Source organism: Bufo gargarizans, chromosome 9, assembly GCF_014858855.1.
Source record: "Bufo gargarizans isolate SCDJY-AF-19 chromosome 9, ASM1485885v1, whole genome shotgun sequence".
Classification (NCBI taxonomy): Eukaryota; Metazoa; Chordata; class Amphibia; order Anura; family Bufonidae; genus Bufo; species Bufo gargarizans.
This window is the reverse complement of record NC_058088.1, coordinates 77954202-77971474: the sequence shown is the minus strand read 5'-3', so window position 1 is coordinate 77971474 and position 17273 is coordinate 77954202. Positions and strand designations below refer to the sequence as shown.

Sequence of the window (17273 nt, the reverse complement as noted above, 5' to 3'; positions counted from 1 at the left end):
CTGGCCCTGTCAATCAAGTGTTGAAGGGCGTGGAAAGAGGTAAGCGAACGGAGCTTCTAGGAGCAGGGGCAACACCCCCCTTTACCCCGCTCCTAGAGGCTCATTTGCATATTATAAAAGTTCGCTTTTTCTAAATAACGGCGGCACATAGTGACATGGGACTAATATAGTTATGTTCAGCTGACATTAGCACATCGCTAATGTCAGCCAGGTTAATACCCATTTTTCTGATGACAGAAACCCTTTAAAGGTGTATTCTGGTAGGTAATAGTTATCTCCTATCCAATCAGATTGGTAGGGGTACTTGGCAATAGGGTAGTCTTGAGAAAAACTAAATTTGGCTTTCCTACAATCAGTCAACAGGCTATAGAGTGTTTAAAGGGATTGTCCAGTGCAAAGATATTGATGACCTATCCTCAGGCTAGGTCCTCATTCCGACTCCTGGCACCCCCGCCGATCAGTTGTTTGCAGGCAGGGGCATTGCTATGGTCTCAAAAGATCTGGGGCCCAAGCCCCAATGCATATGGCCCAATTCTCTAAATCGACCAACTGACCCCTAAGCCCGCTATAGCGCAGCATATACCTCTCACATCCAGTTTCTCCTAGGTGACGTCTCCTCTGATGTAGATCTTCTCTGTCATCTTCTCCATTCGGTCCGGACACTTCTCTCAGCCGCGCCTCGTCTCTACAGAGTGTGACATACAGACATCTTAGCTTCCTCATTTTTCTGCCCCCCCCATAGTAATAGTGCTCCTCATAGTCCCACCAATAATAATTCCCTTCTAGAATGCCCTCATTAGTAATACTGCCCCTACAGTGCCCCCAACTGTGATAATGCTCCCCAAGAGTGCCCCCATTAATTGAAGAGCCCTCCAGTATTAATAATGCCCTTACAGAGCCCCTAGTAGAAATAAGGCCCCCCTATTGTCCCCCCCCCGTGGTAATAAAGCTATCTACTGACCCCTCAGTAGTAATAAGACCCCCACAGTGCCCTTAGTAGAAATAATGCGGATCTATAAGTCCCTCCTATAGAGCCCCCAGTAGTAATAAGAATTCCTAATGTCTTCTGGATTTAAAATGTCCCCATAGTGCCCCCAGTATTTATAAGGCCCCCTACTGTTATAATGGTCACCCTGAAGTGCCCCAGTATTTATATCGCCCCCTACTGTTATAATGCTCGCCCTGAAGCCCTCCCAGTATTTATAATGCCCCCCTGCAGTGCCCCCTGTAGTTATATTCCTCCGTTTACTGTCCTCAAAAATTATAATTCCTCAGCCCCTCCATCATACAGTCCCATGTAAATAACATTATTTCCCTTCTCCGCCATAGAGTGCCATGTAAATACCATCACACCATCTCTCCAGCCCCCTCCAATATACAGTCCCATGTAAATAGCATCTCTTTCTATCTACAGCCCCCTCTAAAATACAGTCCCATGTAAATAACATCACACCATATCTCCTGCCCCCCTCAATATACAGTCCCACGTAAATAACATTACCCCCTCCCCAACCACCTTTAACATACAGTCTCATGTAAAGAACATAAACCCCTCCCCAGCTGCCTTCAACATACAGTCCCATGTAAATAACATTACCCCCTCAATATTCAGTCCCATGTAAATAACATCACTTCCTCCCCCAGTCACTTTCAACATACAGGCCCATGTAAATAAAATCACCCCCTCCCCAGCCACCTCCAACATGCAGTCCCATGTAAATTACATTACCCCTCAACATTCAGTCCCATGTAAATGATATCACTCCCTCCCACAGCCGCCTTCAACATATAGTCCCATGTAAATAACATCCCCCTGCCCCAGCCACCTCCAACATGCATTCCCATATAAATAACATCACTCCCTCAACTTTCAGTCCCATGCAAATAACATCAATACACCCCACTGTCCCATGTAAATAACTTCCCTCCCTTCAGCCCTAACATACATTCCTAGTTAAATACCTACAACTCCCAACATTACTCTGCCTTTCACACTGAGTAATCTACCCCTTCACTTACCTCTCCTCATGTAGCAGACCTCACCACAGCTTCTTCCCAGGACTTCTCTTCACTGCTCAGCCGTCCTCTCCTAGTGCACTGGTCACATGATGGTGACATCATCGCAGGTCCTTTTCACCTACTGCATTTAGCACTGATCACATGACCTGTGACGTCATCACAGGTCCTTCAGCTCTTGCAGGGCATTAGATCCTGAGGATGGCAATACAGCTGGATCTAGCAGGCAGGCAGTACATTGGGGGCCTGGGACAAAACATCAGGGGCCCAGGCCTCGAATGTTTTAACCTAGCAACGCCCCTGTTTGCAGGGGTAGCGGTAGTGGTGCATCGTCTCACTTGTAGTGACAATGCAATATAATTGCAGCTGCTCGTCCAATTCAAGTGAAGCAAGTAAATATATTGTGCTGCTGCTACAGGTCATTTTAAAGCACCACTACCCCTTCAAACAGCTGATCGGCAAGGGGGTGCGGGGGTCGTGCCCCCGCCAATCTGATATTGATGACCTGTCATTAGGAGAGTCATCAATATCTTTGCACTAAACAACCCCTTTAATGACAATATGTGGCAAATTGTAGACTGCCAGAAATGTTTGTAGACTTGGCTTAAGGAGCACCATGTAGCCGGTCTACTTTCTGCGCAGAGGCTGTTCTATTACAGACGGTATTCAATGTATATACCTATAGTACATCAGAAAGGGTATCTCCCCATGTAATTTGATTTCCAGAAATCAGCCACATCCTACTTGACGTTTCACACGTCTGTGCCATATCAAGACAATGTGAAACATAATTAAAGATGATCTCATTGATAATTACTCTGAGCTTGCCTTGATGACTAATTAATGACAGTGTGTTCACGATTATGGTATTTTACACGATTATTTCAAAATGTTTAAAGAATATTCATATCTTGTGCTGATTGAAGACATTTTATGGAGGACTTGTTCAGACATGTATTTTGTAAAAAAGTGAAACTCCAGTGTAGCGGCACTGAGGTTTTTCCAGGAGAATTCCATATTAAAGAGAGCAAATTGAGAGCGCAAGGCTCAAGAGTAGCCACTGCTCCATTCATCTCTATTAGGGATGAGCGAATCGACTTCGGATGTTTCATTCGCATAAAACTTAATTCGCAAAAAAATTAGCATAAAACTTTGTTCCAATACTGTACGGAGCAGGAGCTCTGTACAGTATTAGAATGTATTGGCTCCGATGAGCCGAAGTTATTGCTTTGCGAAGTCTTGCAAGACTTCGGGTAATAACTTCAGAAATTAATATGTACTCTAAAAAAACATTTCCCGAACTCGGGTACTGTTTTTTTTACAGTACAAATTAATTTCTAAGTTATTACCCGAAGTCTTGCAAGACTTCGCGAAGCAATAACTTCGGCTCATCGGAGCCAATACATTCTAATACTGTATGGAGCTCCTGCAAATCAGTTTTATGCAAATCGACTTCTGATGTTTTATCCAAAGTCAATTCGCTCATCCCTAATCTCTATGGGACTGCAGGAAATAGCTGAGCCAGTGCTCGGAGGGTAGCAGGGCATGCGTGGTTGCCCTGCGTTAACATTGGGGGTCCTGTTCTGGAGATAGGAGTGGGTACCAGTGGGTATCTGACATTGATGACATATCCTAGTGATATTCCACCAATGTCTGTGGTGAGACAATCCCTTTAATCATGCAGACAAAGTGATAGAAGGTCCAGAAAACTGACTATGAGTAAGAGCAGAAATACTCGAAACACCTGATGTCCATGCTAACATGGACTTTTTAGCAGCGACATATGCCACAGCTTTGTACATAGATTGGCATCACAAGGAGAACATGCAAACTCTGTGCGGATGTAGCCCCTGGTTGGTTTTAGATACAGGACCCCAAATTTGAAAGGCAACAATGGTAACCACTAAGCACCATGTTGCCCAAAGTGTGACTCTAGCTCAAGTAAACTGATTTAGGGCTCATGCACACAACAGCGCCGTGTTTTGCAGCCCCGCAAATTGTGGATCTGCAAAGCACGGATGCCGCCCATGTGGGTTCCGCAATTTGCAGAACGGAACGGGTCGCCCATAATAGAAATGCCTATTCTTGTTGGCAAAACGGACAAGAATAGGACATGTTCTATATTTTTTTCCCGGCCCCACGGATAGGAAGAATGGGCGCAGACAGCACATGGAGTGTTTTGCAGGCCCATTGTAGTGAAAAATACTCCTCAGAACCAAACAACGTTCGTGTACATGAGCGCTTAGAATGAGGCAACTTTTTTTTTCTAGATTATGTGTAAATGTTTACTTTTTTATGTTAAATTGCCTTTTGACATATATTTTATTTTATTAATATAGCCAGGGCCATCTTTAACGAGGGGAAAAACGGGCAGCTGCCGGGTCCCAAGGAAGCTGCCTCTTGAACCCCACTGGCCAGTGGCGTAACATGAGGGGGGCCGTTGCCCCGGGCGCAAAATTCCGGGGGGAGCTAGCAGGGCCACACCGCCAATTAGGCAAAGTAAGGTGATGGCCCCAGGTGGCGCAGCCCTGGTGACAAGTGGGGGGCGGCGGCAGGGCACTGGGAGATGAGCGCTTCCATTGACCATTCCATAGTCATCTGTATCGCCGTCCTCGAGACGGCCCTGAATATAGCTATACATATAAATAAAATAATAGAAATCTGTACTACTACCTATAAAAACCTTCCTGTGGACTCACATACCTCTTTGCTCTGTCTTTCTCATCTTCATCCATCAGCTCGTTTAGACAACACAGGATTCTAGAGGGGAAAATAAGGCATCGGTAAATGCAATTATTGAAAATTGAGTTTAAGACCTAAAACAAAAGTCGATATAAATTTGCAGCTAATGTGTAAATAAACATTGACGTTACAAACGCAGCTGTGTCTGTTCCTTCCGGAATCGTTGCTGAGTAATAGGGTATCATCGGAACATCTGCTCCTGCAGCAGAACCCTCGTATTACATGACCCACAGGCTCTACTAGCCTAAGCCAGATACACATACATTTTTACTTTTTATGTTGATTTTACTTGTCGTATCATTTTAGTAGTGTTTTGCCTCTCTCAGCCTGTGTTTGTGCTATGCCATGCTTATTGATGGCTGATGGTTTAGGGACAAGCACAGACCTATAATCTGAGACACACTGGTTGCTTGAAACATTTTATTCCCACAATGACACTGTCAGCCATGACTCAGCTTTTGGATGGAGAACCACTGTGAATGAGTGATAGGGTCAAACCAAGATGGTCAATATTTCATTCTAAACACACAAATCTAAGCAAATACACTATATTAAAGGGGTTGTCTCACTTCAGTAAATGACGTTTATCATGTAAAGAAAGTTAATACCAGGCACTTACTAATGTATTGTGATTGTCCATATTGCCTCCTTTGCTGTCTGGATTCACTTTTCCATCACATTATACACTGCTCAATTCTGGGGGTTACGACCACCCTGCAATCCAGCAGCGGTGGTCGTGCTTGCACACTACAGGAAAAGGCGCCAGCCTCTGAGTAGTCCCAAGGTCCTCTCTCGCCAGAGAAGTCTGTTCTTTTCTCTATAGTGTGCAAGCAAGACCACTGCTGCTGGATTGCAGGGTGGTCATAACCCCTGCAAACGAGCGGTGTATAATGTGATGGAGAAATGAATCAAGCCTGCAAAAGAGGCAATATGGACAATCACAATACATTAGTAAGTGTCTTGTATTAACTTTGTCTACATGATAAATGCCATTTGCTGAAGTGAAGCAACCCCTCTTAAATGAAAGGGCTTTTCCAGGACTTCAATAGATGACCTATTCTTAGGACATTTCAACAATATCAGATCAGTGGGGGGCTGACACCTGCTGTTCCCATCAAACAGCTGGCTGCAGAAGCCTCAGCACTGCTGAACAGGCACAGCTACATAGGCCTCATGCACACAACCGTTTTTTTTTAAGGTCCTCAAAAACGGGGTCCGTAGGTCCGTGATCGGTGTCCGTTTTTTCTTCCATGGGTCTTCCTTGATTTTTGGAGGGTCCACGTACATGAAGAAAAAATTGTTTTGGTGTCCGCCTGGCCGTGCGGACCCAAACGGATCCGTCCTGACTTACAATGCAAGTCAATGGGGACAGATCCGTTTGACGTTGACACAATATGGTGCAATTGCAAACGGTTCCGCCCCCATTGACTTTCAGTGTAAAGTCAGGAGTCCCTATTATACAATCAGATCGGAGTTTTCTCCAATCCGATGGTATATTTTAACTTGAAGCGTCCCCATCACCATGGGAACGCCTCTATGTTAGAATATACTGTCGGATATGAGTTAGATTGTGAAACTCAGATCCGACAGTATATTCTAACACAGAGGCGTTCCCATAGTGATGGGGACGCTTCTAGTTAGAATATACTACGAACTGTGTACATGACTGCCCCCTGCTGCCTGGCAGCACCCGATCTCTTACAGGGGGCTGTGATCAGCACAATTAACCCCTCAGGTGCCGTTAATTGTACGGATCACAGCCCCCTGCAAGAGATCGGGTGCTGCCAGGCAGCAGGGGGCAGTCATGTACACAGTTCGTAGTATATTCTAACTAGAAGCGTCCCCATCACTATGGGAACGCCTCTGTGTTAGAATATACTGTCGGAACTGAAAGAACAAGCTCTGAAAAAGCTTTTATGCAGACGGATCTTCGGATCCGTCTGTATGAAAGTAACCTATGGCCACGGACGCGGATGCCAATCTTGTGTGCATCCGTGTTCTTTCACGGACCCATTGACTTGAATGGGTCCGTTAACCGCTGTCCGTCCAAAAAATAGGACAGGTCCTATTTTTTGGACGGACAGGAAACACGGATCACGGATGTGGCTGCAAAACGGTGCATTTTCCGATTTTTCCACAGACCCATTGAAAGTCAATGGGTCCGTGAAAAAAAACTGAAAACGGCACAACGGCCACGGATGCCCACAACGGTCGTGTGCATGAGGCCATACAGTGAGGAACAGAAGTATTTGAACACCCTGCGATTTTGCAAGTTCTCCCACTTAGAAATCATGGAGTGGTCTGAAATTCACATTGTAGGTGCATTCCCACTCTGAGAGACAGAATAAATAAATAAAAAATCAGGAAATCACATTGTATGATTTTTTAAGAATTTATTTGTCTTGCACTGCTAAACATAAGTATTTCCACACCTGAGAAACAGCAAGAATTCTGTCTCTCAAAGACCTGTTACTGTGCCTTTAAAAGGTCCACCTCTACTCCACTCATTAAAGACACCTGTCCACCCCACAGTCAGTTACACACCAACTACTACCATGGGCAAAACCAAAGAGCTGCCAAAAGACACCAGAGACAAAATTGTGGACCTCCACAAGGCTGGAAAGGGCCACGGGGAAATTGCCAAACCGCTTGGTGAAAATAGATCAACTGTTGGAGCAATTGTTAGAAAATGGAAGAGGCTGAAGACGATTGTCAGCCCAGAAATACAAGGGAGGAGCTCGTCAATGACATGAAGAGAGCTGGGACCACAGTTCCAAAGGTCACTGTCGGTAGAACACTACACTGTCATGGTTTCAAATCATGCATTGCATTCCCCTGCTCAAGTCATCTCATGTCCAGGCCCGTCTGAAGTTTGCCAATGACCATCTGGATGATCCAGAGGAGACATGGGCAGTGGCGTACCAAGGGGGGGGCAAGGGGGGTGCCATGACGGAGTCACCCCTCCATCCACTGCGGCACCGCGACGCGACTCCGCCAGGCGCCGGCTTCTGTGGAAGGATTATTGCGGCGGCGCGCAACATGACGTCACGACGCTGACGCCGCGCCGCCTTCACGGATCTTTTAAAGAAGCGGAAGGATCCATTACCAGCGGTCGGACGGAGCCTGAGGCATCATCAAAATGTGAGTAAATAATTGTGTAATTAAGGGGTGTGTGTGTGCGTAATTAAGAGGGGGTTTGTAATTAAGGGGGGCGGGTGTAATTAAGGGATGTGTGTGTGTAATTAAGGGAGGGGTAAGGTTGGGAGGGAGGGGGTGTAATTAAGGGGGGAGTGTGTAATTAAGGGGGGGTGTAATTAAGGGAGGGGGTGTAATTAAGGTGGGGAGGGAGGGGGTGTAATTAAGGGAGGAGGTGTAATTAAGGGGAGAACAGAGGGTGTGTAATTAAGGGGGGGGTGTAATTAAGGTGGGTAGGGAGGGGGTGTAATTAAGGGGGGGAGTGTGTAATTAAGGGGGGGGGTGTAATTAAGGGAGTGGGTGTAATTAAGGTGGGGAGGGAGGGGGTGTAATTAAGGGGGGGTGTAATTAAGGGAGGAGGTGTAATTAAGGGGAGAAGAGAGGGGGTGTAATTAAGGGGGGGGGGGTGTAATTAAGGTGGGGAGGGAGGGGGTGTAATTAAGGGGGGGGTGTTATTAAGGGAGGGGGTGTAATTAAGGTGGGGAGGGAGGGGGTGTAATTTGTAATACTGTAAATATTATAGTAAACATTGAAAAAAGTTTGTGCATGTTTTCTTAACTTTCTTGGAGGGGGGGGGGGGGCAAACAAAGGGTTCGCCCCGGGTGCCAAATGCTCTAGGTACGCCCCTGGACATGGGAGAAAGTCATGTGGTCAGATGAGACCAAAGTAGAACTTTTTGGTCTAAACTTCACTCGTCGTGTTTGGAGGAAAAAGAAGAATGAGTTGCATCCCAAGAACACCATCCCTTCTGTGAATCATGGGGGTGGTAACCTCATGCTTTGGGGGTGCTTTTCTGCGAAGGGGACAGGACAACCGCACTGTATTAAGGAGAGGATGAATGGGGCCATTTATTGTGAGATTTTGAGCAACAACCTTCTTCCCTCAGTCAGAGCATTGAAGCTAGGTTGTGACTGGGTCTTCCATTATGACAATGACCCGAAGCACACAGCCAGGATAACCAAGGAGTGGCTCCGTAAGAAGCATATCAAGGTTCTGGAGTGGCCTAGCCAGTCTCCAGACCTAAATCCAATAGAACATCTTTGGAGGGAGCTGAAACTCCATGTTGCTCAGCGACAGCCCTAAAACCTGACAGATCTAGAGGAGATCTGTGTGGAGGAGTGGGCCAAAATCCCTGTTGCAGTGTGTGCAAACCTGGTCAAGAACTACAGGAAACGTTTGACCTCTGTAATTGCAAACAAAGGCTTTTGTACCAAATATTAACACTGATTTTCTCAGGTGTTCAAATACTTATGTTCAGCAGTGCAAGACAAATACATTCTTTAAAAATCATACAATGTTATTCTCTTATTTTTTTTTTTTTTATTCTGTCTCTCAGAGTGGGAATGCACCTACAATGTGAATTTCAGACCCCTCTAGAAGTGGGAGAACTTGCAAAATCACAGGGTGTTCAAATACTTCTGTTCCTCACTGTACATCCTTCAGCCCTGGAGCAGGAGCCCCACTGATCTCATATTGATGACCTATTCTCCAGGCTATCAATTTTACAGGCACAGAAAATGATCTCTGCAGGATTTCTACAAGAATGTTTTGGTCAGGATCATGCAGAAAATCCTGCATAGTGACACATTAGTGGAGCTAATGATATTTCCTGTGTACGTACAGCACTCATTTGTAGGTTTTGTGTTACTTTGAATAAAATAGAAAAAACTACTTCCACTTTACTGGGCAATTTTAAATTTTTTGCATTTTAATTTTTACTCCCTGCCTTCCTGGAGCCTTAATTTTTTTTTATTTTTCCATTCACATAGCCATATGAGGACTTGTTTTTTGCAGGATATGTTATATTTTGTAATTTTTGTTTTTCTTGATCTGCATCGTCATATCCTGACCCCATAATTTTTTTTTATAGTTGAATCTATGGAGCTGTGTGAGGACTCATTTTTTTGCTGGAAGATTTGTAGTTTTTATTGATACCATTTTGGAGTGTGTATGACTTTTAGATTTTTTGGGGGGATTATCTTTGCAGTCGGTAGGAGAATCGCTATGTTCCTATGAAGCCCTGTCACAGGCAGGGCTCTCCATAGGAGCATAGCTGCAGAAAGCATGGTAGGCTCTAGCAGCCTTGAGGCTACCACAGTGAATGAACGGCTCCTCTGATGAGTGAATCTGGGGGAGCTGGGCCCTGGGAGCACAGTGCTCCCGGGCAAAGTCTCTCAGATGCTGTGGTCATAATTGACAATGACATCTGAGAGGTTAAATGTCTGCAATCAGCGTTATAGCTGCGGACACATTTAGAACACATGAGCCCGGCTACATCCTAAGGCCTCTTGCACACAAACGTTGTACATCCGTTCCGTGCATTGGGGACCGCAAATTGCAACGTCCAAGTGCACACGGGATACGGAGTGCACACGGGCCGGTGCCCGTGTATTGCGGACCCCCCCCCGTATGCGGGCTGCAATACAGCCACGGGCACACAACATTCATGTGCATAAGGCCTAAGCCTAGTTTTCTTTTTTTATGAATCAATCGCAGTAACGTAGTCAGTGCTCCTGTCACGCTGCACATAGTAAATGGTCTTTGAGAGTCTCTTAATTGACGTGTGGGCTCTTAGAAGCTTCTGAACTTGTTCCCCTGAGATTAAACATTGTACTACTTACACATCAGTGTTCTTTGTGAGTGAGGACACAACGTATTCTGCTTCTTCTTGTACACTGGTGAAAAGAAAATGCATACTAATCAATGACATTACATTCATTTATTTTTTTGCAGGTTGTCTTAACGTTCCTGACGTACGGTGATTGCACAACATATTACTACACAATCAGTGGAAAAGTTTACTCCACATCTGAAAAATAGAATCCTCAAGACTTCATTCTATGCATATATTATATATCGTTGACCTTGCTGGCGTGCCCTTTTATTAACCCCTTTGGTTACAATGTGAATACAGTGTATTACCAATGCTGTGCACATTATTTTACCCATACATTCGCATGACGATTCAGGAACTGAGGGCAGATACTCTGTAGTACTGGGGGAGGAAAATGAGCTGTATTTATAGTAGCAGCAAAGTGGATGAGATTTTACTAAATCTCATTCACAGGCTTACGCTGCATAAAAAAATCAGTGCGGATCCCTCGGCAGAATTGACCTTTGGTACAGTTTTTAAAGCCACAGCATGTCAGTGTATTCTGCAGATTTCCACCCTGGATTTCACCTTGAAAACTCTTTCCCACGAAAAACAGACACTGGTAAATGATGTATTCTTGTTATGGTAGAAATTAACATAGTAGCGTCAACATAGGAAATGACTTCAAATCCAACTCAGAAATATGAGTGAGACTGTATTGTATAGTCCTAATAAAACTAAAGCTATGGAACTGAACTCACTAATCACACCCCTCGCTGCCTGTTGGGAAGTGAAATGAGATGCCCCCAATTTGTAAATGGGCTTACAATCCCCTTGACTGGGCTCCTTTGGTATTATGTTCCCTTCCCGTTCAACTCTTTTGGGGCTTTGTTCCATAGCTGTTGCGACTCTTGCAGGTTTTGGACATTAAAGGTGTTATGCCATGATTGATGGAAAAAATTAAAATTAGACATCATATAGTACATGACGATACCTTTCTAATAAAGCTACAACCAGCCCTGTACCACACATGGGTCCAGAGATCTCCTCATTCGTCGCTCACATTGCTCTGCTAGATTATCTTCAGCCTACCAGCTCAGGGGGGTGAGTCCTTTCTCAGGGGTGTGCCCTTTCTGCTTCAGCTCTCTGCCTGTAACTGCCACAGCTCCTAACAGAACATATGGCTGATGGTAGTTGAAGATTAAACTGAGCACGTGTGACCACCTCAGCGAGATGGACAAAAAACAAGGAAAAGAACAAACAGCAGGTGGCGCTACACGGATACATTTTATTGACTTGCTTACTGGCTATACTCAATTTTATTGACATGCAATTACATAAGTATTCAGATCCAGGTGCTGGTTCGAAAAAGGTAGAATATGTTTTGTGACAGAAGCCCTTTAAATAGAAATCTACCACTACATACATTTGAAAAAAATATCCAAGCTGAACAAAACATTGAAAATGAAGTATCATAATGTTGAACTGGCCACAGTAGATCGTTCTCTCCAGCTTGCAATATACAAGTTTCATCAGAATATCTGTAAGGGCTCATTCACATGACCATAGGAATGCGGCCCCGCAAAAGATGTGGGGCCGCATCCGTTGTTCCATGGCCCCGCAAACAAATATAGAGCATGTCCTATTCTTGTCCACAATTGCGGACAAGAATAGGCACTTTCTGTACAGTGCCGGCTCTTGCGGACGTGGCAGTTTGCGAACCGCAAAACACGGCACGGTCATGTGAATGAGCCCTAAGGATGAGGAATCATCTAAAATTAGGAATCGTAACAAACATAACTGCTCAACTGTCAGCAGATAAGAGCCACAATCAGTGCCGCCATTTTGAATCCAATAACACCGGTCGGAAATAGCAGTTGTCCTGAGAGGCTTCCTCTCTGGTGCACCACATGTTAGTTCATCCAGGCATATAACTAAACCTTCGGAAGTTCTTGTTTCAAAGCCTTGTAGGAGTTTTAGGGAGTGGAGAAGGACTGTTGATCAAGTCTTTTGAGTTGAAGCCCTATTCATCTATACAAAAACACAAAGGTTTATTTTTTATTTCTTTTGAAGGGAACCTGCCGCCATGAAAATGTAAAGCAATCTGCAGGCAGCAGTTTTTAGAGCAGGTGGAGCTGAGCAGATTTATATATAGTTTTATGGGAAAGGATTGCATGTTTAAATCTTTTTTTTTAGCTTAGTGGCCAAGTAGGTGGTCCTAATCAGTGACTGCCAACATTTCCTGTATAAGCATGTCTACACAGATAGCTGTCGATTAGAGATGAGCAAATTTCTTGACAATTCGATTCGGCTGCTTCGCAGAATTTTACATAAAATTTTGGTTCATGATGAATTAGGCTACTTTCCCACTGGCGTTTCGGTTTCCGTTTGTGAGATCCATTCAGGGCTCTCACAAGTGTCCAAAACGGATCAATTTTGCCCTAATGCATTCTGAATGGACAAGGATCCGCTCAGAATGCATCAGTTTGCCTCCGTTCAGTCTCCATTCTGCTCTGGAGGCGGACACCAAAATACTGCCTGCAGCGTTTTTCTGTCCGCCTGACACATAATGTAAGTCAATGGGGATGGATCCGTTTTCACTGACACAATCTGGCACAATAGAAAACGAATCCGTCCCCCATTGACTTTCAGTGGTGTTCAAGACGGATCCGTCATGGCTATAGAAGACATAATACAACCAGATCCGTTCATGACTGATGCATGCGGTTGTATTATTGTAACGGAAGCGTTTTTGCTGATCCACGACGGATCCGCAAAAAATGCTAGTGTGAAAGTAGCCTTACTTCATCACAAAGTGCATTTCTTTGTAAGTAGTGGGTGCAATGACGGGGAACGGGGATTGCTCCGTTCCCCATCATTGTACCCCTCAGATGCCACATTCATCGCTGATCGCGGCATCTGACATTAACCCAGTTTTCACATTCCTGCCCAGGCCATTTTTTCCAAATCTGACATGTGTCACTTTATGTGGTAATAACTTTGGAACACTATTACTTATCCAGGCCATTCTGAGAGTGTTTGATTGTGACACATTGTACTAAATGATATTACTAAATTTGAGTCAATATATTTTACCTTTATTTATGAAACAATTTACCCAAAATATTGAAAAATTTGCAATTTTCAAAACTTCAATTTCTCTGCTTTTAAAACAGCGATACCTCAGAAAATTTCCAAAACCCACTTTTTAAGGATCAGTTCAGGTCTGAAGTCACTTTGTGGGGCTTACATAGTGGAAACCTTACATGAATTACCCCATTGTAGAAGCTACACCCCCTCAAGCTACTCAAATCTGATTTTACAAACTTTGTTAACCCTTTAGGTGTTCCACAAGAATTAAAGGAAAATGGAGATGAAATTTCAAAATTTAACTTTTTGGGCAGATTTTCTATTTTAATCCATTTTTTTCTATAACACATCGAGTGTTAACAGCCAAACAATTATTACCCTGATTCTGAGGTTTACAGAAACACCCCACATTTGGTCGTAAACTGATGTAAGGGCGCACTGCAGGGCACATAGAAAAGGAACGCCATATGGTTTTTGGAAGGCAGATTTAGCTGAACTGGTTTTTAGATGCCATGTCCCATTTTAAGCCACCCTGATGCACCCTTACAGTAGAAACTCCCAAAAAGTGACCCCATTTTGGAAACTAGGGGATAAGGTGCCAGTTTTATTGGTACTATTTTTGGGTACATATGATTTTTAATTACTCTATATTACGTTTTTTGTGAGGCAAGGTAACAAAAAAATTGCTGTTTTGGCACCATTTTTATCTTTTATTTTTTACAACATTTATCTGACAGGGTAGATCATGTGCTATTTTTATAGAGCAGGTTGTTACGGACGCAATGATATCAAATATGTCTACTTTCTTTGTTTGTTTCAGTTTTACATAGTAAAGCATTTTTGAAAAAAAGTATGTTTTTGTGTCTCCATTTTCTGAAAGCCATATTTTTTTATTTTATTGCCGATCGTCTTGTGCAAGGGCTCGTTTTTTGCAGGAAGAGTTGACATTTTTATTGGTACCATTTTTGGGGACATATGATTTTTTGATCATCCATTATTACACTTTATGGGGCAAGATGAGCAAAAAATTTGTAATTTTGGCACAGTTTTTATTTATTTATTTTTCCAGCGTTCACCTGAGGGGTTAGATCGTGTGATATTTTTATAGGGCAGATCGTTACGGACGTGGCAATACCTAATATATATACTTTTTCTTATTTATTTACGTTTTACACAATAATAGCATTTTTGAAACCACTGGGTTTTTTTTTATTTTTTTTACGGTGTTCACCTGATGGGTTAGGTCATGTGGTATTTTTATAGAGCATGTTGTTACGGACACGGCAATACCTAATATGTCTACTTTTTTATTTATTTTTTCACTTTAACACAATATTAGCATATTTGAGTGTCTCATGTTCTGAGAGCTATATTTTTATTTATTTTTTTGCGATTTTCTTTAGGAGCTCATTTTTTGCAGAATGAGGTGACGGTTTTATTGGTATCATTTTGTGGGACATATGCCTTTTTGATCGCTAGGTGTTGCACTTTTTGTGATGTAAGGTGACAAAAATTGCTTTTTTTGGCAGTTTTTATTTAATTTTTTTTATGGTGTTTATCGGATGGATCATGTGATATATTTATAGAGCCAGTCGTTATGGACGCGGCGATATCTAATATGTGTTGTAACGGTCCGTTTCAGCAGACAAGGGGTTAAAATCCGTTTAGGAGATATGCCCCTTTCCGAGAGACAGGCACAGCTACTGCAGAACACCAACCTCCCGAACTGGATACAAAATAGCACTCCAAACTGGAACCTCGCAAATAGCTGTCAGTCAGACGAACAGGAAAAGCGTACAGTCAGCTTACACTCCTGGCAATCAGTCTCCAACAGCATACAGGGAATCCCCCAATAACGAGACAAGGCTCCGTGTTGAGGGTCAAGCAGTGCTCTGACGTGCTGGCACACCCAGCCTGGTTTTTATTACAGTTTTGCAAATACTACACATCCCCACAATGCATCATGGTTTCCTCCCCTCTGTCGAGGAGACGACCGAAGACAATCCAATTATCTCTCAGGACAAAAGGGAGATCGCCAATACACATGTGGAGACAACAAGACAGACATCACCATTTAAACACACAATGGGACAATGGGACAATAGAACCACACCCAGCATATTCCTCCCAAGCTGACAAGTTACACTTATTATAAGTTGTTACAACTTTGTGAGGTTACATTGTCCATACATATAACTTGCATCAATTTAAACAGTATAACTTGGGGGACAAACCTATCCAAAATTCCCTGGAATAGGTTCAGGGGTTTAAAAGTTACTATGGGCCATAATCCTGAGGCAAGAGGCTTTTAAACAGCCCCCTCCAAAACCCAGTGGCGAGGTTGGTTTCGCCACATGTGTGTTTTTTCATTTTTTTAAATTTTTTAATTATAAAATCAGGGCAAAAAGGGCGTTTTTCTTTTTTCACTTGAAACTTTATATTTTTTTATTAAAAACGCATTTTTTTTAACTTTTTTTAACTTTATTTCTGACTTTAACTTTTGGGGATCTGATCCCCTCTGCAATGCATTACAATATATGTGTATTGTAATGCATTGCCTGTTAGTGTATTACACAGAGTTGTAAAAACAGGTTGCCTAGGAGACCCAGACTGAGGCTGGATCTCCTGGGCACCTGTAGAGGGCAGGTCCCGATGCCGTGCAAGGCATTGGGCAGCCTCTGCATGGCATCGGGTTGCCTTCTCACCTGTTGGGTCTCCTCCACAGCAGCGTGGGGACCCGATGGGCTTCCTCACCAGCAGCAAACCCCTTCTATGTCGCGGTCAGCGCTGACGGTGGCTAATGCGCTGGCATCGGTGTTTTCACCGATGCCGGCGCATTCAGCAGTGGTCCGGCTAACGGGAACAGCCATTCCCCTGCAGCTGTGCCTGCTCGATCAGCGGACCGTAATAGTACGGCGCTGGGCGGCAAGTCACGTACTATTATGGCACTGGTCGGGAAGGGGTTAATATTATGGTCTATAATAAAAAATAAATAAAATCATACCTCATTCATTTGATCGCAAAGAGCCCATCGCCACCATCTTGATTGGATATCCAGTAAGAAATCTCGCTCAGCAAGTCAGCCAGCGTGGTGACATCATACGTCACCACGCACGAGATTTCACGTGGGATCTTCAATCAAGATGGCAGCAGGCTTTTTACGATCATACGGATAATGTGAGTATGATTTATTTTAATTTTTTACCCTGTTTTAGGGAAAATCTATTCGTTACCACGAAGGACGAGGAAATTCAGCTTTGCTGCGAATCGAATTTTCTTTGAATTCGGATTGAAGTCCTCTTCTGACAGTTTGATACATTACATCAGTACTACTGTTAATCACTGATAAGACCACCCACAGGGCCAATGAACTCAGAAAGAGCAAAGATTTAAATGAATAAAATACAAGTTCTACTGAAATATTTTCCCACAAAACTATATAACAATCTGCTCAGCTTCTCCTGCTCTACAACATGCTGCCCGCAGGACTGCACTGCATTTTCATGATAACAGATTCCCTATAAATAATGTCCGATGGAAAGTTTATCAAAAAGCATTGTTTTACAATTTGCACAACAAAGAAATTGCTTTGTAAGTAGCCCGAGGACAAAGTTTGGTTATTCTGGCAGAGGAAGCA

General features: G+C 43.5%; 1 protein-coding gene across 3 annotated transcripts in view; it reads right to left on the bottom strand.

The window, feature by feature from the left end:
- Positions 1-17273, bottom strand: part of PASD1 (PAS domain containing repressor 1) — a 203567-nt gene that overhangs the window by 63171 nt on the left and 123123 nt on the right. For all 3 annotated transcript variants that reach the window (XM_044305835.1, XM_044305832.1, XM_044305833.1), the window contains exons 2-3: positions 10575-10628; positions 4720-4776 (exon numbers count right to left, since the gene is read on the bottom strand). In XM_044305835.1, coding sequence (XP_044161770.1) covers positions 4720-4751 — 32 coding nt within the window. In that variant the 5' untranslated portion in view covers positions 4752-4776; positions 10575-10628. The remainder of the gene's footprint in view (positions 1-4719; positions 4777-10574; positions 10629-17273) is intronic.